This window comes from Excalfactoria chinensis, chromosome 8 (assembly GCF_039878825.1).
Source record: "Excalfactoria chinensis isolate bCotChi1 chromosome 8, bCotChi1.hap2, whole genome shotgun sequence".
Taxonomy (NCBI): domain Eukaryota; kingdom Metazoa; phylum Chordata; class Aves; order Galliformes; family Phasianidae; genus Excalfactoria; species Excalfactoria chinensis.
In genome coordinates, this window is record NC_092832.1 from 19,069,423 (window position 1) to 19,091,635 (window position 22,213).

Genomic DNA, 22,213 nt, shown 5'->3' on the forward strand with positions numbered 1-22,213 from the left:
GCACCCAAGTCACTTGTCCCTTTGGTCATCTGGGCACCAGTGCTGGCCCTCAGCCCCTCTCCTCTCCCAGCAGCCAAGTAGCTTCAGTCACAGGCAATACAGCACATTCTGCCACCCCTGCCCAATTAAAAAATGAGCCCCCAAACGGCAATGCTGATGGTGTCATTTCCTCTGTGCTGCCACATATGTAGGGACATGAACCCCAACACGACCCACCGTGGTGGTGAAACCTTCCACTTGTTACTGAGAACAGAACCACAGAACCAGCATATCCCGAGTTGGAAGGGACCCATAAGGATCACGGAATCCAACTCCTATGGCCAGGGTTCTCTGCATGGGATAAACAGGCACTCACTGCCCCCCTTCCTCCCAGATCCCTGCCACCCAGCACGCCCCTGGCAGCTGATTTGTTTTTAAGTGAGAGGTTTATATCAAAGTGCTTAGGGAATATCAGTACCCAGCATACCAAGTGCTGAAGATTTCACTTAAACTCTCAGCATCTGTGTATCTCAACTAAATTAAGCTATTTGCTATAAAAGAGCACAATGACAGTAATGGAATAATAACAGCATTAATAAAACACAACAATCCTCGAATGAGAAGCGGACGCATCAGCTAGCAGCAACCAAGAGAAGAAGGCTATTTTAAAATCACACACAAAAACCATCTGGGGGTGGAGAAAACCAACAAAAGCTCCGAAACTCAGAGGTCAGACTGAAATTATGTTTTTAACCTCGAAAGAAAGATGCTTGCCAGAACCTTCCCAGCCACAGCACAGCCACACCAGCTGGAAATGAGTTTCCACAGCTCCTGGCAAAGCAAGGGCTCACAATAGGAACACTGACCATTTCCAGCGGCACAGAACTGGACGCCTATCTGAAGCAGGAGTGCCCCTGAAGCATCGACAGGGTTTGTAGCCCAGCTCCCGGGACAGATGCAAGGCGCAATGCAGTGCCAAATGCATGAAGCCAGCTGCCTGCACACCATTATGCAAACATCCAGATGTCTCCGTGCTGCCATTTCCTTCTCAGCTGGAAAATTCACCCGCACCTCACCCACACATTCTTCCTCCTTTGTTTTAGATGACGGTGAGGATAAGCAAAGCACCTTGTAACTTGTGCCCCATTCTCCATCATTTCAGGGCCAGGCACAAGCCAAGCCTCTGGAGCTTGGCTCTCTGGAGGTAACATCCCATCACTAGAGCCCATTACAGGGGAAGGGAACTTCAGTTCCTGCTCACCTCCAGGCTGAGAAGCTCCAGGACCAGCAGCATGGCACAGTGTTGGGTCCTGGTGCTTCCTTTGCTAGGATGTTGCAGCAGCCCACACCGTGCCTCAGCCAAAAGGTCATCCTTGTAACACAGAGCCCATTGCAGCTCCTGCCAAGGACAACGCAGCACTGATAGATAGCTGCCATTCTCTGTGACATCAGAAAATGCCTTTCCCCAGCACCATGGCTACCATCATCTGTGTGCAGGTTCCTGCCACAAGTCCTCCTCCCTGTCCCCTTCCAACTTGGCTGACCTATCTTCTCCAGCTGCTCCATCACCATGCTCCTAACCTGACCCCTTCTAAATTCCCATGGAGAAAAAGCCAAAGCAGAAGTTGCCTCCCATCTGAGCAGGCTGCAAGTTTCTTTGTTTTCATTACAATTTCCTCTCCTGATGCTTTTTTTTTTTTAAGGCATTTCTGTTCTGCCCCCCGGAGGTGCTCCTTACGATTGAATGAAACACGACCCCAGGCTCCAATAAGTGTATTTCAATTACATCTGTCACCATGTAACAATGTAATGATATATCATGTGATATTAAATCCATGGTAATCATATCAGCGATTTTTTTAATAGTGCACTAATCGCATTATTACATCTCAATAATTAACAACAGAAGGCCTAAAAACCTGGATACAAAGAGGGAAGCTCGGAGGGTCCCAGCTCTTGCCTGGGAGAGGAGCAGAGCAGGATGGTGAGGGAGATGCTGGCATGGCATGGCATGACCACAAGCAGAGCACTGGGCACAGGGATTCCGTGCCACTCCATCCCCACTGTGCTGCAGCTCCCTTCCAGTTGCAGCCCGGTCAATCTTGGAGTTTCCACATCACAAGCTGATCTGAAGAGAGCCTCATTACCCGCCTTAAATTTCCAGCCAAGCACTTAGCTCTTAAAGACAGGATTTAAGAAATATTTGACTGATCTTTTCTCTCCTCATTGAGTTGGGCTGCTCTGAACCAATTCAACCTGTGAAGCTGAAATACTGAGAGTAGGAGGGGATGAAGTGCTGGCTGTCACACTGTGCGACATGCAATATCCCTGGCTCCCCACAGGTCCTTCTCAAAGGGCCTGATCCTGCCTGACCTCCCCAACCACTACCTCCTTCCCACTGCAGGATGGACATGGGGGGGGAATTATAGCTCTTCAACATTCAGATAGCACCTTCTGCCGTGCCTGGAAGTGCAGACTGATATTCCCATGTCCTTCACCATGCACAACTTTCTCCTACCCCACTTTCCACCTCTTCCGTCCCCAAGGTTGTTCAATACAAGCAGCCCTCAGTGTGGCTGATGCAGTGCAGTTGGACTTGCCCTCCTTCCCCCACTCTCTTCCTTTCACTTATTTTTTTAATTTTGTTTCAGAAGCCAAGATCCTTTCAAGATGTGCACGTCTCATTAGCTCTACCTTGACAATCATTACCGTTGCCGCAAATGCAGGAGGAGAACTCAGCCCGAGCACGGGGGAGTCCATTACCTCATAGTTAAAGGGACACGGACAACTCTGGGCTGCCTGTGGCCTTGCTCCCACTTCTAGGCAGGCTCTGTATAAGCAAGACCATACCCTGGCCCCGCAGGCACAAGCAGTGTGCCCCTTCCCAACACACTGCATGTTAATGTTATGCAGCACCTCCCTTCAGCAAAATGCTCCTGTGCTGGACCATAAGAGCCCAGCTAATACAGATGGGCATGGCAGAAGGCACACACAGGCTGAGGACCACCAGGAGGATCCCAGGGCAGGGCACAGTTTCCATGTATGAATGTTTGGTGACACCACTGCAACAGGGACAGGACCAGAGCTGTGAACCTTGCATTCATCAACCAGCTTAAAAATGCAATGTCCCTTTGCAGTGGAAATGCTCAGTTACAGTGATGGAGCATCTGCTGGGGAGGCAGGGCCAACCCAGGGGAGCTCAGGTGTGTGCAATGCAGCTGAATGACTGGAAGGGGTGGAACCAGGCTCCACTCCTTCCCAGATCTCATTTAAAGGTAGCTTGCTGGAGATCCCTACTTACCTGGAACCTTCTAACAGTAAGTAGGCTTTTTCCCTTGTTTTTTGCATCTGTGGCTGCTGCACTTGAGCTTATCCTCACTTGCTGGAACCTGGAACTCTGCTACCCTACTGTCCTTGCTGTGTTTTCCATTACATTACAGTGTTACACCTCTCTACTCTCTGGGTCTGTCCCCAGCTTTGAAGGCTTTGTATGGAGTCATATGGACCCAAGTGAGGGATGGGCTCAAGTGGATGAGGATGACTGGGGTGAAGGATCTTCCTGGCTGGAGATGATGGGCCCTGCTCATCCCTCTGCGTGCTGCCCTGCTTCTTTGTGCAGCCTGGAAGCTCTCTGTGCTGCTCCCTGCAAAGCCCTGGTAGGATGCAAGAACGCAGGGCTGCACTTCAGAGCTGCGCTCTGAAGAAGGATCCTACCTACACACCAATGAGGCTGTCCAAGAACTTGACAGGACTCTGTTTGAAAAAGATGTTGAAAGAAATGATCTCTTTAAGTGCAATGGGAGATATTTGTCTCTGATTTACCCTTGGCTTTTTGCTCTGGTTCAGGTAGGAGCGGTGTGGGATGGCTGGCAGATCTGAGAGCATGGCACGCCCCAGCGGGCAAAGCGAGCAGTGCGGAGGAAGGCGCGAGTCAGTTTGGAGTGCTCCCCATTTATCAAACTCACGCAGCCCGCCAGCAGAGCGAGTCTTTCTATCATTACAGCTCTCAAAATCCGATTCATACCACTAATCCTGCCTTCATTCTCCCAGATTAATAACATCTCTTTCAACCTTCACAGTGTGATAAATAGACAAAGAGAGAACAAAAGGAGAAACAGAAGTGAGAGAAAGAGCCAGAGCAACTCCACATAATAAAGAGAACCAAGAAAGGGGAAAGGGAGAGAGAGGGGAGAAAAAAAAAGGAAAAAGAAAGGGGAAAGAAAGAAGCTGGCACACTTGACTCTGCCATTTACTTTAGCAGATTCTCCCCAAGAGCTCCCTGCAATCTTTAAAGAATGTAAAACATTGCTCAAAGAAAAGGCTCGTTAGCAACTCTGACCAGCCCAGGTTTGCTGGAGATCTTTTTGCTTCCAGCCTGGGCTCAGGCCAGCACTGAGCTGCTGGTTCTTTTTCTGTTCTTCCCCAGACTCAAGCACCAGTATGTGTGTACCACCTCCTTGCAAGGGCTTCACGGAAGGCGTTGGGGGTGCTCAGCAAGCCCAAGGGATGCTGGCACTGTCACGGGACCCTCACATTCACAGAATCATTAAGGTTGGAAAAGATCACTAAGATCACTTAGTCCGACAGTCAACTGGTTCTCACCATGCCCAGTGGCCATGTCACTCAGTGCCACATTTCCACAGTTCTTAAACACCTCCAGAGATGGTGACCTATCACCTTCTGAAATATCCCAAGAATGAAGCTCATGACCTGGGCTTAGGACGGGGATGAAGAGAAAGCCACAACAGCAGCCCAGCAGATGGAGCACTTAGTGCCATTCATCTACCCGGAGGGTGTCCATGGAGCTGGAAGCAAAGGGGATGATAGCAAGGGAGAAGACCTACTGCACACAGAACACCACTGCCTGGGTGCAAGGAATGGGGTGGCTTCAGCAGATGCCCTCCTAGCACTGTCCTGCTCTGCTTTGATGGGAAACAGCTGAACCCTAGGGCAAGCTCAGCTTGCAGCCCTGTACCACAGAGAACCAAATTCTTGCCCCTCCAAGAAGCACAACCCACTCCCACTGGTGCCAGCTGTGCTCCCCTCAGTACCAAGTGCACCCCGAGCCACCGCACTGGGCACAGAGGAACAATTCCCGGCCAGGATGCTGCTCTATTGTGGCTCTGCATTCACAGCCCCTGTGCAGAGGCTGGGCTGGATTGTTGGGTTTTTTTTCCCCTTTTCTTTTAAACTGCTCCATATTACTCCAGCTTTGAAGTACAGAGAAAAGCAACACTCAGTGTGGCTTTTTTTTTTAAAGCTACCTTTATCAGAGTAAATCTTTTCCCTCTCCGCTGTGTCGCTGGAGATAGATATCAAGCAAAAAGAAAGTCTCCTCTTCTAACAATGGATTTCCCTTCCCTTCTGAACTTCAAATAGAAAACTCTTATCTACAGCCACAGTTGACCAGAAGAAGAAAAGAAAAGAAAACAGACATATGAACTGAACCCGGGCTCTCTTTCTATTTACTCAAAAAGGCTGTGCTGGGTTCTTCACGGGGAGATGCTCTGAACATGTTTATAGCACATATTTACTCACTTCACTAGCCATCCCACCCCCATGGAAATGCACCTGCTTTTTCCCCAGAATGACTCTCTTCTGAAATCCTTTCTTTGCTTGGCGAGCTGCATGCACCAAGGCCATCCAGCACAACAAAGCCTATGCCTAACGCTGGGGTCCATGAGAGCTCTTCAAACTCAGCTAGCAGTAGCAGCAGCAATGCCCCTGGCTCGTATAAACCATCCCATCCATACAGTGAGAGTTCTTTAAAATGACAGGATGGATGGCAGATCAGAGCTTGCTGCCTCTGCTCACACAGGAGACCAGCTGAACTCCCATCTAATGCATGGCCGGGAAGCCACTGCAGCCTTAAGCCCTGCCCTCCTCCCTGGGGCAGTTCTGATTCTGTAAAAGCTGGGCTCTGTGGGGTACAAGGGGGGGATCCATCACAAAGCACCTTCCCCCCAGGCTGCCTGCTGATAGATGCTCAGTGGGATTGGCAGAGCACTGCGGAAGCGCTTTATAATTCCCGCTCCTCTCCTCCCTCCTCAGCATCTCCTGGGAGAGACATGATGATGGACGGTGACATAAGTGACTGTTCCCAATCAAGGTAATGTAAGTAATGACAGCTGACGTGATTCCTGGAACGCGCGGGTGCCGTGTGCCTTGCCAGAGCTGGTGGAGGAAGGAGGCTGGGGCAGCGCCTTGGCCAGATGGGGGGAGAGGAGCCCCAGAGTGGCTGCACTGCTTTTGCACCTCTGCCCTTCCCCGCAGACCACAGAATACTCAGAAATGTCAGTGTTAAGTCAATAGCTGGAGCCTGTCCTCTGACCCCAAGGCTGCAGGGATGCAGCAGCCCCAGTGCACACGCACACGGGTGTGCAGAGGCTCACAGAAGGACAGCTTTGTGTGAGCTCAGAGCTGCATCCCTCTCCCTGAGCCTCCAAATTAGTAGGGAAATTTAACATGCAGAGAAGCGACCGATTAATAACCCAGCATTGACTTAAGAAGACCTTGAATAATACATAGTGCTTGTACACGGAAGGGGAAAAAGTCAAGTCCTTTTGCTTGTCAAGAGTGTCCGCCTCCCAAGCACCAGCACTCCACGAGCAAACCTTGCTGCCAGCAGCTCCAAGCTCCTCTTCACAAATGCCTTTTGCTGAGATTAATGGTCTAACTTTGTGCCAAGTTAGGCTGGCAGTTGGATGGTTCCAAGTACGGTGTTGTTTTAAAGGTAATTAGCACTGCTTGTTAATAGAGTCTCTAAAGCTGCCAAGAAGAAGAGGCTGAGCACTTGCAGCCCATAGTCTGGTGCGTGCTGCTGGGTGGGTACCACAAGGCCACCCCAACCCCATCTGCACCACAACCATCCTAACGGCTTGGCCACACTGAGGAGAAGCTGGCCCCAAGCAGAGATAAGACTGACAGCAGCCCAGCTGCAGGCACCAGGCTCCACCACACCATGACAGCAGATGAGGCCATGAATGATTCCCATCTGCAGCCTGATTTCAGCAGCTGAATGGCAGCCGAGTCACCCTTCTGTGTAGCCAGCCTGCAAGATGCTGCATGGATCTAATGCCTGCAAAGTGATCTCAGAATGGAAAGACCCAAGGCAGCACAGGGACTAAAGCCCATAACCAGGAGAGATGAGACCTTGTTTCTGTTCCAGTCTCACAGCCGCCTTCTAACCCATCTATGCTGTCACTACACAAAACATGTTGTGTAAGATAAAAGGTCAGCAACCACATACAAAAGCATTTACAGCCAGTGTGAAAGACAAGGGAGAAGGTGCCAGAAGGAATCAGGATTTGTCTTTTTCAGATGTAAATGAGGGGCAGCTAGAAGCTGAGTTCCAAAGATGCATTTTAGCACTGAAAAACTCTTTCTGCCAAGGGGACATGTGATAAACAGGCTCAATTCTTACAGTTTGATTTCCAGAGCAATAAGCACAGAAACTGAGCCCAAAGAAAAGCTCCGTATTAGCAATCAAATCCAATCATTCAAATAATAAAGAAGAGACACCCAGGCTGGTGCAGACCTGTTTCCAGAGAGAAGTTTGGCTCCCCGGTCCTTTCACACCCCGCAGTGGCTCAGTGGAAGAATTCTTAAGAAGTTGCAAGTTTGGTCATAATGTGTAAAAAGCCCCTGAAATGCGACATCATTTACTCTTCTGTGGTATTGCTCAGCAGAGCTAATAAATCTTGCATGAGCAGAGCTGATTCTAATTTTCTAATACGAAAAGGCATTTGGATTGAGAGAGAGGGGAAGATAAAAGTGATTGAATCTCCAATAGCCCAGAGTCAGTGACAGGAAACATCCTGATGCGGACCCTGAGGAAGAATGGCTCCCTCCCACCCCAACGTGCCATTCTCCCTGCTTTCTGCTCGCGACTCCCCTATTGACAGGACGTGGTTTTAAACACAGTTACACAAGTTATCATTTCTGCCTTCTGATCAATCTGAATTTTCAGGACGATTACCCTCTTAATCAATGATTGCTATCAGCATCCCCGGTTTCTCGGCGGGGCCGCAGGCAGACGGCGCACAGGCAGTGACGTTGGAGGAGGCTGGGAGCTGTGAAGGCCACTTCAAGGAACATCTGATGGGAAAAATATGCAGAGGGAATTCAAAGGGATGTCGTGCAAAGCACAGCTAGGCAGGAACGACCAGGGACCTGCTGAAGGTATCGCTAAATTGGAAAATGCATCTATTAAAACTATAATATGAGTAGTGAGGCACTGGAACGGGTTGCCCAGAGAGATGGTGGATGTTCCATCATTCAAGGTCAGGCTGGATGGGGCTCTGAGCACCTGAATAGCACGTGTTCCTGTCCATTGTAGAGGAACTGGGCTAGACAGCCTTTAGGAATCCCTTCTAACTCAAACAACTCTACGAAAACAACAGATTTGCCATCCACCCAACCAGATACCTACGAGACATCTGTTGTCAGCATACCTGCTCCTAATGAAGCTAATAAGCTCCATTTCCAGAGACTGAAACTATTAAAAGCAAAGGAGGAGAAGTAGGCTTCAGCCATCTCTAAAGATGGGGGGCTTTATACATTTTATTTCCAGAGAGCGTCACCAGAATGAACCTATCGCTTCCACACAGTAAGCCCTCACCCATGGAAGAAATACCTCCTTCAGCCATCAGTGGTTGCTTTTGGAGGACAAGGGCACATCCTCAGTACATCCTTCTGCCCCAAAAGTCAATTGGCCACATACCTGCACACCTTGCTGTGGGCACCTGGATCGAGGGCAAGGAGGGAGCTCTGGGAGAGGAGAACACAGCTGAGCTCCAGCAGGGGACAGCAGCACGGTGACAGCATGGTGGCCTCGTGACTGAGCCCAGCAGCTCGGGTTGGCACTGAGCAGAGGCAGCGGGAGAGGCTGGCAGCCAGCTGCCTTCACAGGCTGCTGCTGGCTGGAGGAGCTCTCCTAGAGCACAGTATTTCACCAGCTATTTTACATGGAGAATTGCCGATCAAAGATATCCCCACTGTGTACTCCAGAGCAATAAAAATAAAAAAAAACCCACAAGAAGAATTCTTTAGGCGGGTAATGGGCATTTTATTCCTTTTTATGACACTAAACATAGGCAGCTGGCATAATTACACCACAATAAAGGCATAATGTGCACCTAGCAGAACAAACTCATACTTTTGATAATTAGGCAGAGCAAACACAGTCTGGGGTTCAGTCACACGGATTCACTGTCTCCTGATGCTGTCAGGGCCCCATCCCTGTGGTGTGCCAGTCCCACGCCCATGGTAGGATTTAGGGACCCTACGGGAGAGCTGAGCAAGCAGAACATTACCTGAGAGCAATCTGCGAGGAAGGAAGGGCCAAGGAGCTCTGTTACCTGCAGCAGAGTTGCAGGATGGGTGCATGGGGCTGCATGCAGCTCCTGGTGAGGGATCCAGGGAGTGAGAGCGCCAACTCTTCGGCTTGATCCTAAAGTGACCCCAAGGAAGGGCTGAAGCAGAGCCAGCTCTGCAGGGCCATACCGCACTCAGTGTGATGGCAAGGGGAGACGTGCAGCACAGAGATGCTGAGCCCCTTTTGGGCTTTGCACCAGGAATGGGCTCTCCAAGGCTCTGTGCTCCCATTAGTCCTAGTGCCAACGTGCAGGGCAGCAGACAGCAGGCAGTGAGCACACTCCTCAGGCAGCTGCATGCAGCTCTGAGTGAGGAGCCCAGCCAAGGTGGAGATCCTAAATGATCTCTGAAATATTAATAGCATCAATCAGCGCCAAGCTGACAGAGGTTACCACACTGGGAAAGCACCGAGCAGGCTTTCCTGAAGCTGGCACGAGGCCATGCACTAAATATCCAGAGTTTGTTTAAAAATATAAAATCAATGCCTCTCGCCTCTGCCTTCCAACAGCACGTGAGAAGTATTCAGTGGCCCAGAAGGGAGCCCAACATCGTAACTTGTTTGTGGGGTTGCACAGCCCCAGATGTACCACTACCTGCAGCTCCTACTGAAATGGCCCCATCTATAAAACCATAAGATCATCTAAGCCCACTGTCACATCTTTTCCTTGGAACTCTATTTCCCCATCTTGTCTCATTTCTAAGTATAAAGGAGAAAAACACTTGCTATTATACTCCTTCATGAGTTCACAGCCCACGTCAGACCATGACGCCATGACAGCTCTTGCCCAGGAGCTCCCATGTCCCGTGGAGCCAGCAGAATATTCACATCTCTCACCCAAGGGTGTCCTGGTCTGTGGGAGGCAGTGCCCAGTGTTGGGAAAAGACTGCAAGACAACCCCTTGTGGGGCTCCCACTGCAGGCAAGCAGATAATTTAATCCCAACTTGCTTAAGTAGCCTTGGGGTTCCAAGAGATTTAATTAATTAATTTGATGAGTGTAAAGCACTTATTAATATAAAGATTCCACTACAGCATCTCCCATCTCCCATCTCAGCATATCTCACTGCTTTCACGCTGAGCCCAGGAGAGGCAGGGAGGCACATCTCCCTGCAAACATGGCATGAGCTCCTGCAGCCACACTGGCTGGGCAGGACAGTAAGCACTAAACCAGCTAATGTTCTAATCCCCAAAGCTTGCAAATTTCATTAACCTCTCATCCCTGTTCTGGAGAACTCCAGAGGGCCACTTCCACACTCCATCATGGAGCTTCTGTCCTTTAAATGCACAGAGGTAAAGGCATTGCTCCCTGCCCAGGCACCAGGTGCCCCTGCTGCACTCCAGCTGTGGGACTGGGACACAGGAAAGCAGTAAAGGCCAATCTCTGTGCAGTGTGCCTTTGCTTTCCAGCTCTTTCTGACCTGCAATGCAGCAGGATGACTGTAAGACACGCACTGCCTGTAATCCCTTCTCTTCTTGCTCCAGGACTGACTACAAGGGTCAGGCTGCCTGCTGCAGTACGAGGGCACACAGTCTTTTCTACCACAACATGCATGCAAACCAGCTCTGCAGCAGCACATACAAAGCCAGATGGGAGCTGCAGACAGATGTTCGCATCCCGCAGTGGGGAGAGGTGCAGCCCTGCAATATGACACACAGCACAAGGGCTGCACAGGGTTCCTCAGCAGCTGCCTCTCCTCCCACCCACAGGCTCCAGCAGTGTGCAGGCAGAACTACAAACACTGACCCGCCTTCAGCTGCTCACACAATGATGCTCCTGCTTACAGTTCCAGCTTGCTGATGCTTTGCTGAGTTCTGAAAAGAACGTGACCATGAGCTGTCCACTGTCACTGCTCAGAGCAAACTTTTCCCTTTCTCCCTAAGAACTTCCAAAGGACAAAGAAAGCAAGATCCTTATTCCATTTTGTGGGAGTTGAACGTATTTTTGCTCTTTCGTATAGTCACACATTTTATGGCCAAAAGGAATTATTTAATTTATCCTCTATTTTGCAAGCTGGGAACAGATCCTTGCTGGGGAACCAAGCCCAAGAAATGGCAGTAACCTCTAGGAAAACTGCTCCTCAGCTTTTAGGTTGCAATAAATTAAGCAGAAAAAAAGAAAAAAGAAAAAAGTAGGGAAGCACACACGGCCATTCTGATTTAGTCCAAGATGACCACTGCTCTTCTCTACCCTTCTGGGATGAGCACGCACACTACCACACGTCATCCAAAACCAGTGAAGCCTCCAGGCTGTATCTAGAGCCCACCTCAGCCGTAGCAAGAGCAGCTCCTGAGACTGCAAGGAGAGGAAATGAGATGCGAGGCTGGGATCATTACTTTGAAACTATAAGCTCGTGCCACTGAGCCAAAGCCTGTTATCCTGACATGGGTCTGTGCCACCCCGGCAGCTCTGATCATTCTCCGGCTCTGGTCCCCCTGGGAGCCCAGCTGCAGCCATGGGACCAAAGGGCCGGGTCTTCAGACTCTCCCAGATGCCCTTTCCCATTCAGACAAATATCCTCGCTCCCTCCCTTTGATTTAAGAGTTCCTCTCCTGGCCCTGACAGTAAGGTATTTCTGTCCCACAGATTATAACTCACTCTGGGCTATTATTCAACTCCCAAGCCCTGGCCCTGCTGCATTTAGTCCAAACATAATATCCTTCATGCATATATTATCTGTCTCCCTATTATCTGGAATCATTTCGGAATTAAATTTCAGTCCTGCAATATTGGCTTGAAGAGCGGCTCGCTTTATGGGCTAGTCAAAGGTTAGAATACCAATCAAAATAACACTGCCGATGCAGAGAGACATTTTAATATTCCAAAACCCGGTAATTGTAAAAGGACATAATATTTTTTCCCTGATTACCCCAAAGGCAACACATGTTAACAAGGCGAGGGAGAGAGTGAAAGAAATTTCAGAGTTCAGACAGCCGCACGACAGATTTAAAGGAGAAGTCGTGCACGGCGGTGGCTCCAGCCCCGGCAGTGGGAAGCTCCCTGCCCACCTCAACCTCCATCGTCCCTCCAGGGGCAGCCCAGACCCTATGGATCCACCAAGGGCAGCCTCACCCGATGCAGGAGCTACACTGAGATGGATGCAGCCAACACTGACCAAGCATGAGAAAGCACCCAACTTCTGCTCAGGCACTGAGCCTGCCCCAGGTTAATCCTTCTGAGCTTGAGAACCCGCCTCAGCCCGTGGTAAGTTGTTCCAATGGTTAATTATTGCTTCTCTAAAATCTGCACCTGAACTATCTCGCTTGGCTTCCGGGCATTGGAGCTGCTTATGTTGCTGTTCTGCTAGACTGAAGGAGCCTCTCACCACCTTCAGGCTCTCCACGTATCGCTCAGGGACTACAGCCAAGTCACCCATACACCCTTATCTCTGGTATCCTAAGCAGCTTCCAGGGCCTTTAGCGTACAGAAAGTGTTCTCACGGATGCCGCAGTTCTCATCAAGTCTTCCTACTGCCATAATCCCTACTGATGGGTTCTTTTCCATCACGTCTACGAGTCTCTCAGCGTGGTTCATGCCATCCCATACAAGGAGGTGATCCAGCCCCACAGCTCCTACTCAGCATGCCCTGTTTTAAGCCCAATGGCATCAGCCTCTTGGATGCATTACCTACACACTTTATCAAAAATGATTTTTATGTTTTCTTCTAAGACATTCATAAAAGTGCTAAATACAAGAGGCCTGAGAAATAGATCCCTGTGGGGCCCCCACTAGGAAGACAAGAACTCCATGATGATTACCCATTTACAATTAAATGCTAGGAGCTGTCAGTTCGCTCGTTCTTAATCAATGTAATGTGTGCCATGTTGATTTTGTATCACTCTTGTTTCTTCATCAAAATGTCATAAGGTACGAAGTCAAATGCCTTCCAGAAGTATATTACATTGACATGGTTACCTTTATCAACCAAACATGCAGTCTCATAAAAAAAATATCAAGTTAGTTTGAAAAAGATCTAGTTTCCATAAATCCACATTGATTGGCATTATATTACCCTCTTTTCATTCTTTATTAATCATCTATGATATCTGGCTTTTCATTACTTTGCCCAGAATTAATGTCAAGCTGATAGGGCTATAATTACTTCATTGGTCATCCCATTTGCCCTTCTAAATTACTGGTACAACATCAGCTTTCTTCGAGTCCTCTAGAACTTACCCCATGTTCAAAGACTTATTAAAAGCAACAAGAACAGTCAAGAGCTTCTCAGCCAACTCTCTGAAAGCTCTTGTAAACCAGCTATGCAAAATGCCAACCTAAAGCAACCACTTACTGTATCGTAACAACATCTTGCTCACTGATACAACATCCTCTGCCTTTCAGAAAATACAGAGCAATGCATTTTGCTGTTAGAAGCAATCCTTCCATTCCCCTTCCAGCTATGAACCAATGCCACTGCACACACTTATTTCCCAATTTCTACAGAAGGGACATCCTTACTTCCCTTACCACTGGAGCCACGTTTCTGCTTTTGCTTCCCTTCACAACATCTGACATTGCTGCCTTCTGAGTGACCTACTTACCAGGATCAGGAGTCCCAGAGCCAGGGGCCTAAGAGAGCACAGCTCCCATGAAGTCAGGCAGGACAGGGTCTCAAGTACCAGCTGCCTGACTACATAAGCTTAGTGTTTCAGCTGTGAAACACCACCTGAGAAGTCCTTCTCTGTCATTTCTGACCTTAACAAGGCATTTCATATTCCCTATAGCCAGTAACTCGATCAACAGGCAATGGATAGCCATCACACTAAGCCCTCAAGAGGTTAGACTTTAGAAGTAACTTGTGTCAAAAAACAGGCTATTTCTTAGCTGCATCCCTTTCAATGTTCTTCATCCAAAGCGCTCATGGCACTAACACCAAGTGCCTGAGAACTCCTTCCATCCCAAAGGCACAAAGAATTGTTAATTCAGAGAAGAGACAAAGACTTGCTAACAGCTTTTTGTTTGTTTAGGATGCGTTTACTTCTAGTTGCCAAACATTAACAAAAACATCCTATTACATCCTGCCTCTGCTGTATTTCACAAAGCCAGTAGATGACAAAATATTTGTATATGTATTAGCAGTTTGCTTCCATGCTACAGATACCCACCAGAGAAGAAATGGGAGATGATGACACTACACACAGTGTTAAAAATAGCTCCCACAGCCCAATTCTGGAGTCAGGGAATAACCTGTGGCTCTGTGACAGCTCCCCACCACCAGTTGTGCTGAGCTGCAAGAGACCATTAAGGCAGACCATGGCAGGGGTCTTGTGTCAGCAGTAGGAGAGAAACCAGCACCACTTCTTTGCTCTTTCACAGAAGGCAAGGCTGAGGTTCATGAAAATGACCAGACAGTAGGTTTGAAAGAAATGAAAGGACACGCATCTTCACACTACATGTGAATAAACACAGTGTAATTAATGCATAATTAAATAGCAAAACTCGTTGCTGCTGGATGCTGTAGAAATTGAAAGAGTCAGCAGATTCAGAGAAAGGCACAGGGTCAGGGACAGCCACCGGTCCCAGATTGAAGAGGATGGCTGGGAATCAAAGTAGGCTGACCCGACACACATCTGCATGTTGCACTGACACCAGTGGCTGTCCTGGCAACACTGGCTGCAGCAGAAGCTGGCCCAACGAGCCACAGGAGCTCCCAAAAGAGCCAGGGCAGCACAGACAGGAGCTGATCCTGGTGCAATGAGCATTCACAAACTCATCTCTGCTACCTGAGGGTGCCGGTGGGGTAGCAGTCAGGTGATAGGTGCACAAGGGACACGTGCAGGCAGGATGGTGGCTTTCACAGAGATGGTTTAAGGGGACAGCTAAAATGCTGTGGCATTCACAGAATGGCTCTGCTTCCTGCAGCCCTCCTTCCGTGCTCAGCTCATCGAAGGGAAGAACATGATCAACTCTCTGCCCCGAGTCAGCTCTACCCTGACAGCTCACTAGAGATACAAGATCGCTCAGTGACATTAAAAATGTCAGCAAACACCGATCAGGCTTGGCAGCAGGGATGTGCTACCAGGCTGGGGGAGGCACAGGGCAAGGTAAAACTTCTGCAAACTCGGTCAAGTGCATGAGCAGCTTTTCTCCCTTTGTCTTTCACAGGAGGCTTTAGCTCAGATCCAACACAACACAGCAGCAGGCAGTATGGAGCTCAGCAACACCTGCAAGGCCAGACCAGCCCCAGAAGGTTTCCTGGTGCAATACAAGCATGCCTCGTGTGCGTGAGCAGAGGGAATATGGAATACATTTTGTTGTTGCATCACTATACACAGGAACAAACTGTGTTTGCCTCATGCACGCACCTGCCCAGCACACGTCCCTGGACTCGGATTTGCATCTCCCAAACTCAGTGTGGTCCTCTCATTATCAGCACTCACAAGCAGAGACCCAAGTAAAAGCCAACAGGATGCAGGTGGGACTGTTCTGCAGGAAGCTGCTCTCAGTCACACATGCCATTTACACTCAGATGAACTGTTTTCTCAACATCTGAGAGACCCAAGTCTCCACATTATCCATGACCTAGAAATTAACAGTTTCACACCACCCCCAACATCTTCACTTCATGGATCAGGTCAGAGGCACACACAACCTAGGAGGTGTTTCTAAGTCAGGAACTTGCCAGAGGGAGGAGAAAAGGGGCCGCCTGAGCTCGGAGGGAGGAGCGGGGGGGGCGAGTCACCCGTCCATCCTTATTTGTCTCATGCTGGGAGCTCAGTCACAAGAAACTGAGTCTGCTGCATTCTGCTGCTTGCACGGAATTATTTATTCAGGCTGGAAACACTCTGGTAAAAACAAACACACCTGCACAGGGACAAGCAGACACAAGCCCCAGCCCACGTGTTCCATCCTACATACTCAGTCTGAAACCCCTGCAGCCTGCTGGGCAGGGGAGTGCTCCCATGTTTCCCTCCGTCCTTCAGCCCCGTGCTCGGTGCTTCACCAATGCTCATCAGTCTTCAGCTCACTATCAGAGTTCGTGCTGAAGCTCAGTGCATGAACACTCATCTTGAAGAACAGCTGCTAGCCTGCATATCTGTGTTATGACACACCCCAGCTCCTGTTATTCTAAATCCTAAAGCCTTGAGCTATGGAAAAGAGCCCTAAGTCACCCATCCATTAGACCCAGAGGAGGAGCACAGCTGGATCAACCTACTGCCGAGCAAACGTCATGGGACACAAGATTATTTTTTGTTTTTACTATTATTATTATTCTGAAGCCATCAACCTGCTGGTTATATGGCTGCTATCCATTCACCGGAAGTTTAGTGAACTTCAAATGGCGATCATTAATGGTCACTGAACTGCAGAATGCCCCAACGTGCTTTCAGATTTCATTTACCAAGGACCAGCAATCAGCCAAAAGATTTGCTCTGACAGCAGGGAAATACAAGACCCCTTGACAAGTTCAGCCGGGAACGTGCTGCCAGCATCCCTTGTTCAGTTCATGTTCTACCCCATTTGACGGAACAGATCATGCAAATTGTCCTTCTGCGGCTGCTCAGCCTGTCACTCATGCTGCCATTTTAAACAATAAATAAATAAAAAGAACAAAAGAAAAGCCCGTAACTACAACAAGCTGTTTACAGGCAAATTCCACTTACTGAGACCCCTAATTATAAGGAAAAGGCACAGAAACCCAAATAAAACATGAAACTGGGGGAAGGGAATCCTACTCATTCCAAGGTTTAACCAGAAGGACCGTCCTAGATACGCTTTGCACAGATCCCAGCCTCCCCAGCTCTGCTACAGCTGGGTATCATGTTCGCTTCTTCCACTCCCATTTGCTACTCAGGGCATCACTACGTTTTCCCATGTTGGGGCACGGCAGGCTGCTCCTCGCCAGTCAGGGACAATGTACAGCGCAGCAAAGTGCAAAGGATTTTGCTTTGCAACTCAATCACAGCTCTCTTAGGTGGACATGCTGCTTAGACAGCACAGCATGAAGGGAAATGCTCACTTTTATACCAGCACATTTCCCTACTTATCAACCAGAATTTTATCAGAAGGAAACCATGCTCCTTGCAGCCTTACATGGCTGCAAACAAAACAGATTGAGCAGTACTGGGATCAACAAAACCTTTGCTGGTGAGAGGCCTTGCAGTGTCCCACTATTACATGGAGACACTGCACTGTGCTGCCACAATGGGATTCTCCCCAGCTGCAGAACATATCCCATCAAGTACAGTAAGACTCTATTAGAGGAGATACAATAGGGAGCCAGACTACTCGCTGAGACCAGCTTCTGAGAAAATAACTCATTTCAATGCAAAACAGCAGTAGTTATTAGACACCTCCTTAAGAGGAAAGAAGGAAAAAAAAAGGGGGGGGGGAGACACAGACGGAGGCCATGGCAGCTTGCACAAAAGTACCTTTTTCAGATTAATCCACTGTTTGAAGTAATCAGCAACCGGCAGCCCTAAGTACTGGCATTGTCCTGGTAACCTGTAAGAGAGAAGAGAGAGCAGGTTTGATTCAATTACTGTCCTGACAACACAAACTCTGTTTTATTAAGCACATTTCGCACTGAGATGGAAGAGCCCCTCCAGCCTGCAGCAGCAGGATGCATCAGAAAGGACAGCAGCAAACAAACCTCACGAGGTGCACAGCTTGGCTGAAGCCTGACACACACCCAGACACAGCCAGGCTGAAGACAACCAAGTACTGCACACCGTTCCACTGCAGGTTTGAGCAGCAGTGGCCAGAGCTGCAAGCATGAATGTTTAACCTCTGCCAACAGTGCTCACCATATGGGAGCAGAGGGACACCAAGAGCCCTGGATTTGAAAAGTGGCTCCTCCCCGTACAGTGCCAGCCATGCAGAGAACCCTGCTCTGCCCATGGATGGTGAAGGCTGAGAAGCAAAACCGGGGCTCCAGCTGCACTAGAAATGAGTTATGGGAGTCCTCCCCGGCCAGTTTGATCCAATCAGGAGTAATTGATGGATCTTGTTCATTCACGTACTGCTGAGCATGCCTGGGGCACTGGTCACAGGATCTTTAACTGAAGCAAAGGAACATCCCAAATAAATATGTCAACTAAATAAATGACTAAATTAGACTCATTTGTGCATGTTAAAAGCCACAACCCCAGGAATTGGCTTTTGCAAACAGAGGGGGTGGGGAAATCTCACAATTTCCTTTGGACATGTGGGGACTGTAGGGGAGGAGGGAAGAGCCGCAAGTGCCAGCATCAGCTGCTCCAGCATCCCAGCACACATCTGTCCGGAGCAAAGCCCGGAGAACCCAGACTGGACTTGAGATTCAGGGCTAAAATTCAAGAACAAATTCTGAGCCGAGTGCACCATCAGCCCCTGAATGGTAGCTGAGAGCTCAGCCTGGCTCCAAGCCCTCTGATTTCCAGGGGAGCATCCCTTCAGATCTAGAGCAGCTGCACTACGAAGGAACCAAGGTGGGATACAGACAGCATATCTGTAGGTAACATGAGATTCTGCGTATCACAGTAACCAAAGGAATTGTTTGCTTTCTGTGCTAGCTGAATTCCTAAAGGGAAGAAAAGGATAAAAGCTAGCAGACATATCCAGAGGAATCTCCCAGGAATATATGGCCAATGGAGCCACCATGCCCAGCCCCAGCACTGAGCTGCTTAGGACGAGGAAGAGACAGACTGTGCCAAAACCAAGCACTTGGTCCTGTAAAGACATACATAGCCTCATTTAGGAGCGGTAATTTATGGCATACAAAAACATCTAAATAAGGAGGTCCATAGGAATCTCTTCTGTCAAAAGAATGAACTTACAGCAGCAGAACCGAGGCGATCTGCAAGGTAAGCAATGCAACCTGACAGCACACTCTCATCTCTTGGCACAGCTCATCTGATGCCAGTACCATTGCTCTGAAGTGAACCACATGGAACCACTCCTCACAACTGCAAGGCCATCACAAAAAGACAGCCTCCTCTGTGCATTTGGCAGCCACTACAAGTGTCCATGACATCCATGACATCCCAGAGACCACCAAGCCCAACCAGCATCCTAAGAAAGATGCTTTCTATGGGGGCCCAAATGAAAAAGCATCACAAGGAACCATCTCAAATAAACAACAGGTCTAACAAAGGAATGGGATCGGCTCAACCTCTGGGACTGCGCACTTTAGTTAGAGAGGACCACAAGAGCAGTTAGCAAGAAGTGTGTAACTAAATGGTCTGTCCTCTCAGCCCAAGAAATCTTCATTAATACAGCCTTCAACCTGGCTCCAGCTAGAGGAATAATTTTCATCTCACCTAACATTTGGACAGGGCCCAGGACAAGTCAGTACAGCACTGTTCTTGTTAGCCACATGAAGAGACAGCTAACCACCCAGTGCAGTGAATGACATCAAAGCATTTTCATCCCCATGGGACCAAAAGGGACAGGAAAGAGGACAGCTTGGTTCTTCTCTCACCCTGAGACTGATGGCAGTAAGCCCAGGGCACTGGACAGGGGGGCTTTAATTGGAGAAAATAAATGTTCCAAATAAATATGTCAACTAAACAAATGACCCATTTTTGCAAACAAGTAACAACCCCAGAAACTGGCTGTGGAGCTGTGTGACCTAAGGACATTCCCCCTCCCTCTCTGTGCTTCTGCTCTTCTCATTTCACATTAGCACCAGAGAGACTTCGTGAAGTTTTTAAAGCACTGGCAGCTCCATACTCATGCCATAACCTGTGCAGGTTGTCAGCCTCTAATTCCTGAGCTAGGAGCTTCAGGTCAGGTGGCCCCAGGCTATAAGGGAGACTGCCCCTGAGCACCTTGTCCTTACCAAAGGACAGCCCTGTGTTCTGGTATAGTCTGGGGCAGCAGAGCTCTCAGCATAGACATGGGGATTTGGGGGGTTCTCATTGCACAGAAGGCGGGGTCCAAGAAAGCACTCCTAGCTCCAAGGTTGTCACCTGCAGTGGATCCATGCTCCCCAGCCTGGGGACCTGGCAGCAGTTTCTCCATCATCTTCTCCAGGTTGAAATGGGCATGGCAAACCTGGTCTCCTGGGGAATAATACTGCCAAGGTCCTTAAGAAAGCATCTCCATTTATTAGGATCACTGTTGACTCGAGAAGCTCATTTGGACCAAGCTGCACCAGGCTCTGAGCAACCTGATCTAGCTGTAGGTGACCCTGCTCAATTGTGGAAGAGTTGGACTAGATGGCCTTTAAAGGTCCCTTCCAACTCAAATTATTCTATCACTTGGCAAACAGGCCTTATGCTCAGTATGGCTCCTCGTTTGGCAAAATTCAGCCTTGATGAGTAGAACAGCTGTGCTCAAGCAAATAGCTCAGTATACAGAATCACAGAGTCATCAAGGCTGGAGAAGACCTTCAAGACCATCAGGTGCAAACGTCAACCCAACCTGCCAGAGCCCATCACTTAACCACATTCCTCAGTGCCACATCCACATATCTCTGAAATACCACCAGGGATGGAGACTCCTCTGCTTCCCTGGGCAGCAGGTGAACAACAAGGGTCCCACCATGCTCCCAGCTTCTGAATGAAGACTCGCTGCCTCCTCTCCACACAATCCCACCAGTCAACAACTGTGCTTCAGGCATTTGCCAGAGAGAAGCCTAGAACTGGCTGTGGGATCCTCCAGCCCTCAATGCAGCTCTGCTTAAGCCTGCACTTCCATTTTCAGAGAGCTCCTTTACCCCAGGCTCTATTTTCTGGCCCTGGTTCTCTTCACGCTGCAGGGTAAATGGGGGTCTGGAGAAGAATGGGATGTAAATGGGAAATGAGGCCACCTGACTGCATTCCTCCCACTGATGCCAGTGAGAAGCGCACAGCTCAGCGGTGATAAACGGCCTTGCTTTAGTTATCACTTCCCTTAAGTTAAGGAGAGCAGCCAAGTGATGGATGGGCTGGAATTCGGTTATCGGGGAAGGCTGTCAGCCAGAGTTGCCTATCTCCACACACATTTAGTGGGGCATCATTATGCGATGGCATGGAGTTAAAATATGACCAAGGGTATTGAAAGTAAGAGAGAATGGGATTAAAAAAAAGAAAAAAAAAAAAAGAAGGCAAATTGAGCAACAATAAAGGAGCGTGAGGCAAGAACGTTATCATACTAGTGACACCTTTTATCTCAGTCTGGTTAGCTAAAGCAGGGCACAAATTGGTCCTTCCTCCACTATTGTATCCTCTTGTACAAACAGAAGCAGATAAAATGTGTCACCGGTGCGATAGCATATCAATTTAACCCTAATTATCTAGGGGGTCAAACTAAGAAATAGGGGTTTCTCATTTCAACAGGTTCCTCCGCCTCTGCTCAGAGCCGCCACATTAATATGGAAGGGGAGGGCCGGCCATAATTGATTTCCGTCACTCAGGTGGTCCTCGCATATAAAAAATTAATGCTTGATTCTCCCAACTCATCAGAGCTGGTTAACGTCCATCTGCTTCTGGGTTCAGGATGTCAGGAGACAAAGAAATTGGGCCACTTTCTACACACTGGGTGTATTGATATTGAGCCAGTTTAAAGAATAAGCCTCTCTTTGGGAAAGATAAAGGGACATTAAATCTTGATATTTATAGACCTGGTTGCAGCTTTCAAAAAAAAAAAGAAAGAAAGAAAAAATAAATAAATATATATATACACTGAAGACCTTGAGTTGGAAGAGATGCAGAACATTTTAATTGTGGCCCAGCCAACCCCGCTGCACTGAGCTGCCAAGGAGAGGGTGAGCACACTCCTGCCCTGGAAATCCTCTGCTGAAGGAGCATGGGGAGCTCAGTGGAGATGCTGGAATGTGGCAGCACAGAGCAGAAGTGTTACCTAAGGGAGTAGGACAGCTGCCAAGAGCAAGGCCTGGTCAAGGGGCTGGAGGAACCCCTGCCAGGTGACTGCCTTCCCTGTGCCTCCATCCCTGCAC

At 48.8% G+C, this 22,213-nt stretch overlaps 1 protein-coding gene across 6 annotated transcripts in view; it reads right to left on the reverse strand.

The window, feature by feature from the left end:
• Nucleotides 1–22,213, reverse strand: part of ERI3 (ERI1 exoribonuclease family member 3) — a 97,053-nt gene that overhangs the window by 35,192 nt on the left and 39,648 nt on the right. For all 6 annotated transcript variants that reach the window (XM_072343366.1, XM_072343368.1, XM_072343369.1 and 3 more), the window contains exon 6: nt 17,724–17,796. In XM_072343366.1, coding sequence (XP_072199467.1) covers nt 17,724–17,796 — 73 coding nt within the window. The remainder of the gene's footprint in view (nt 1–17,723; nt 17,797–22,213) is intronic.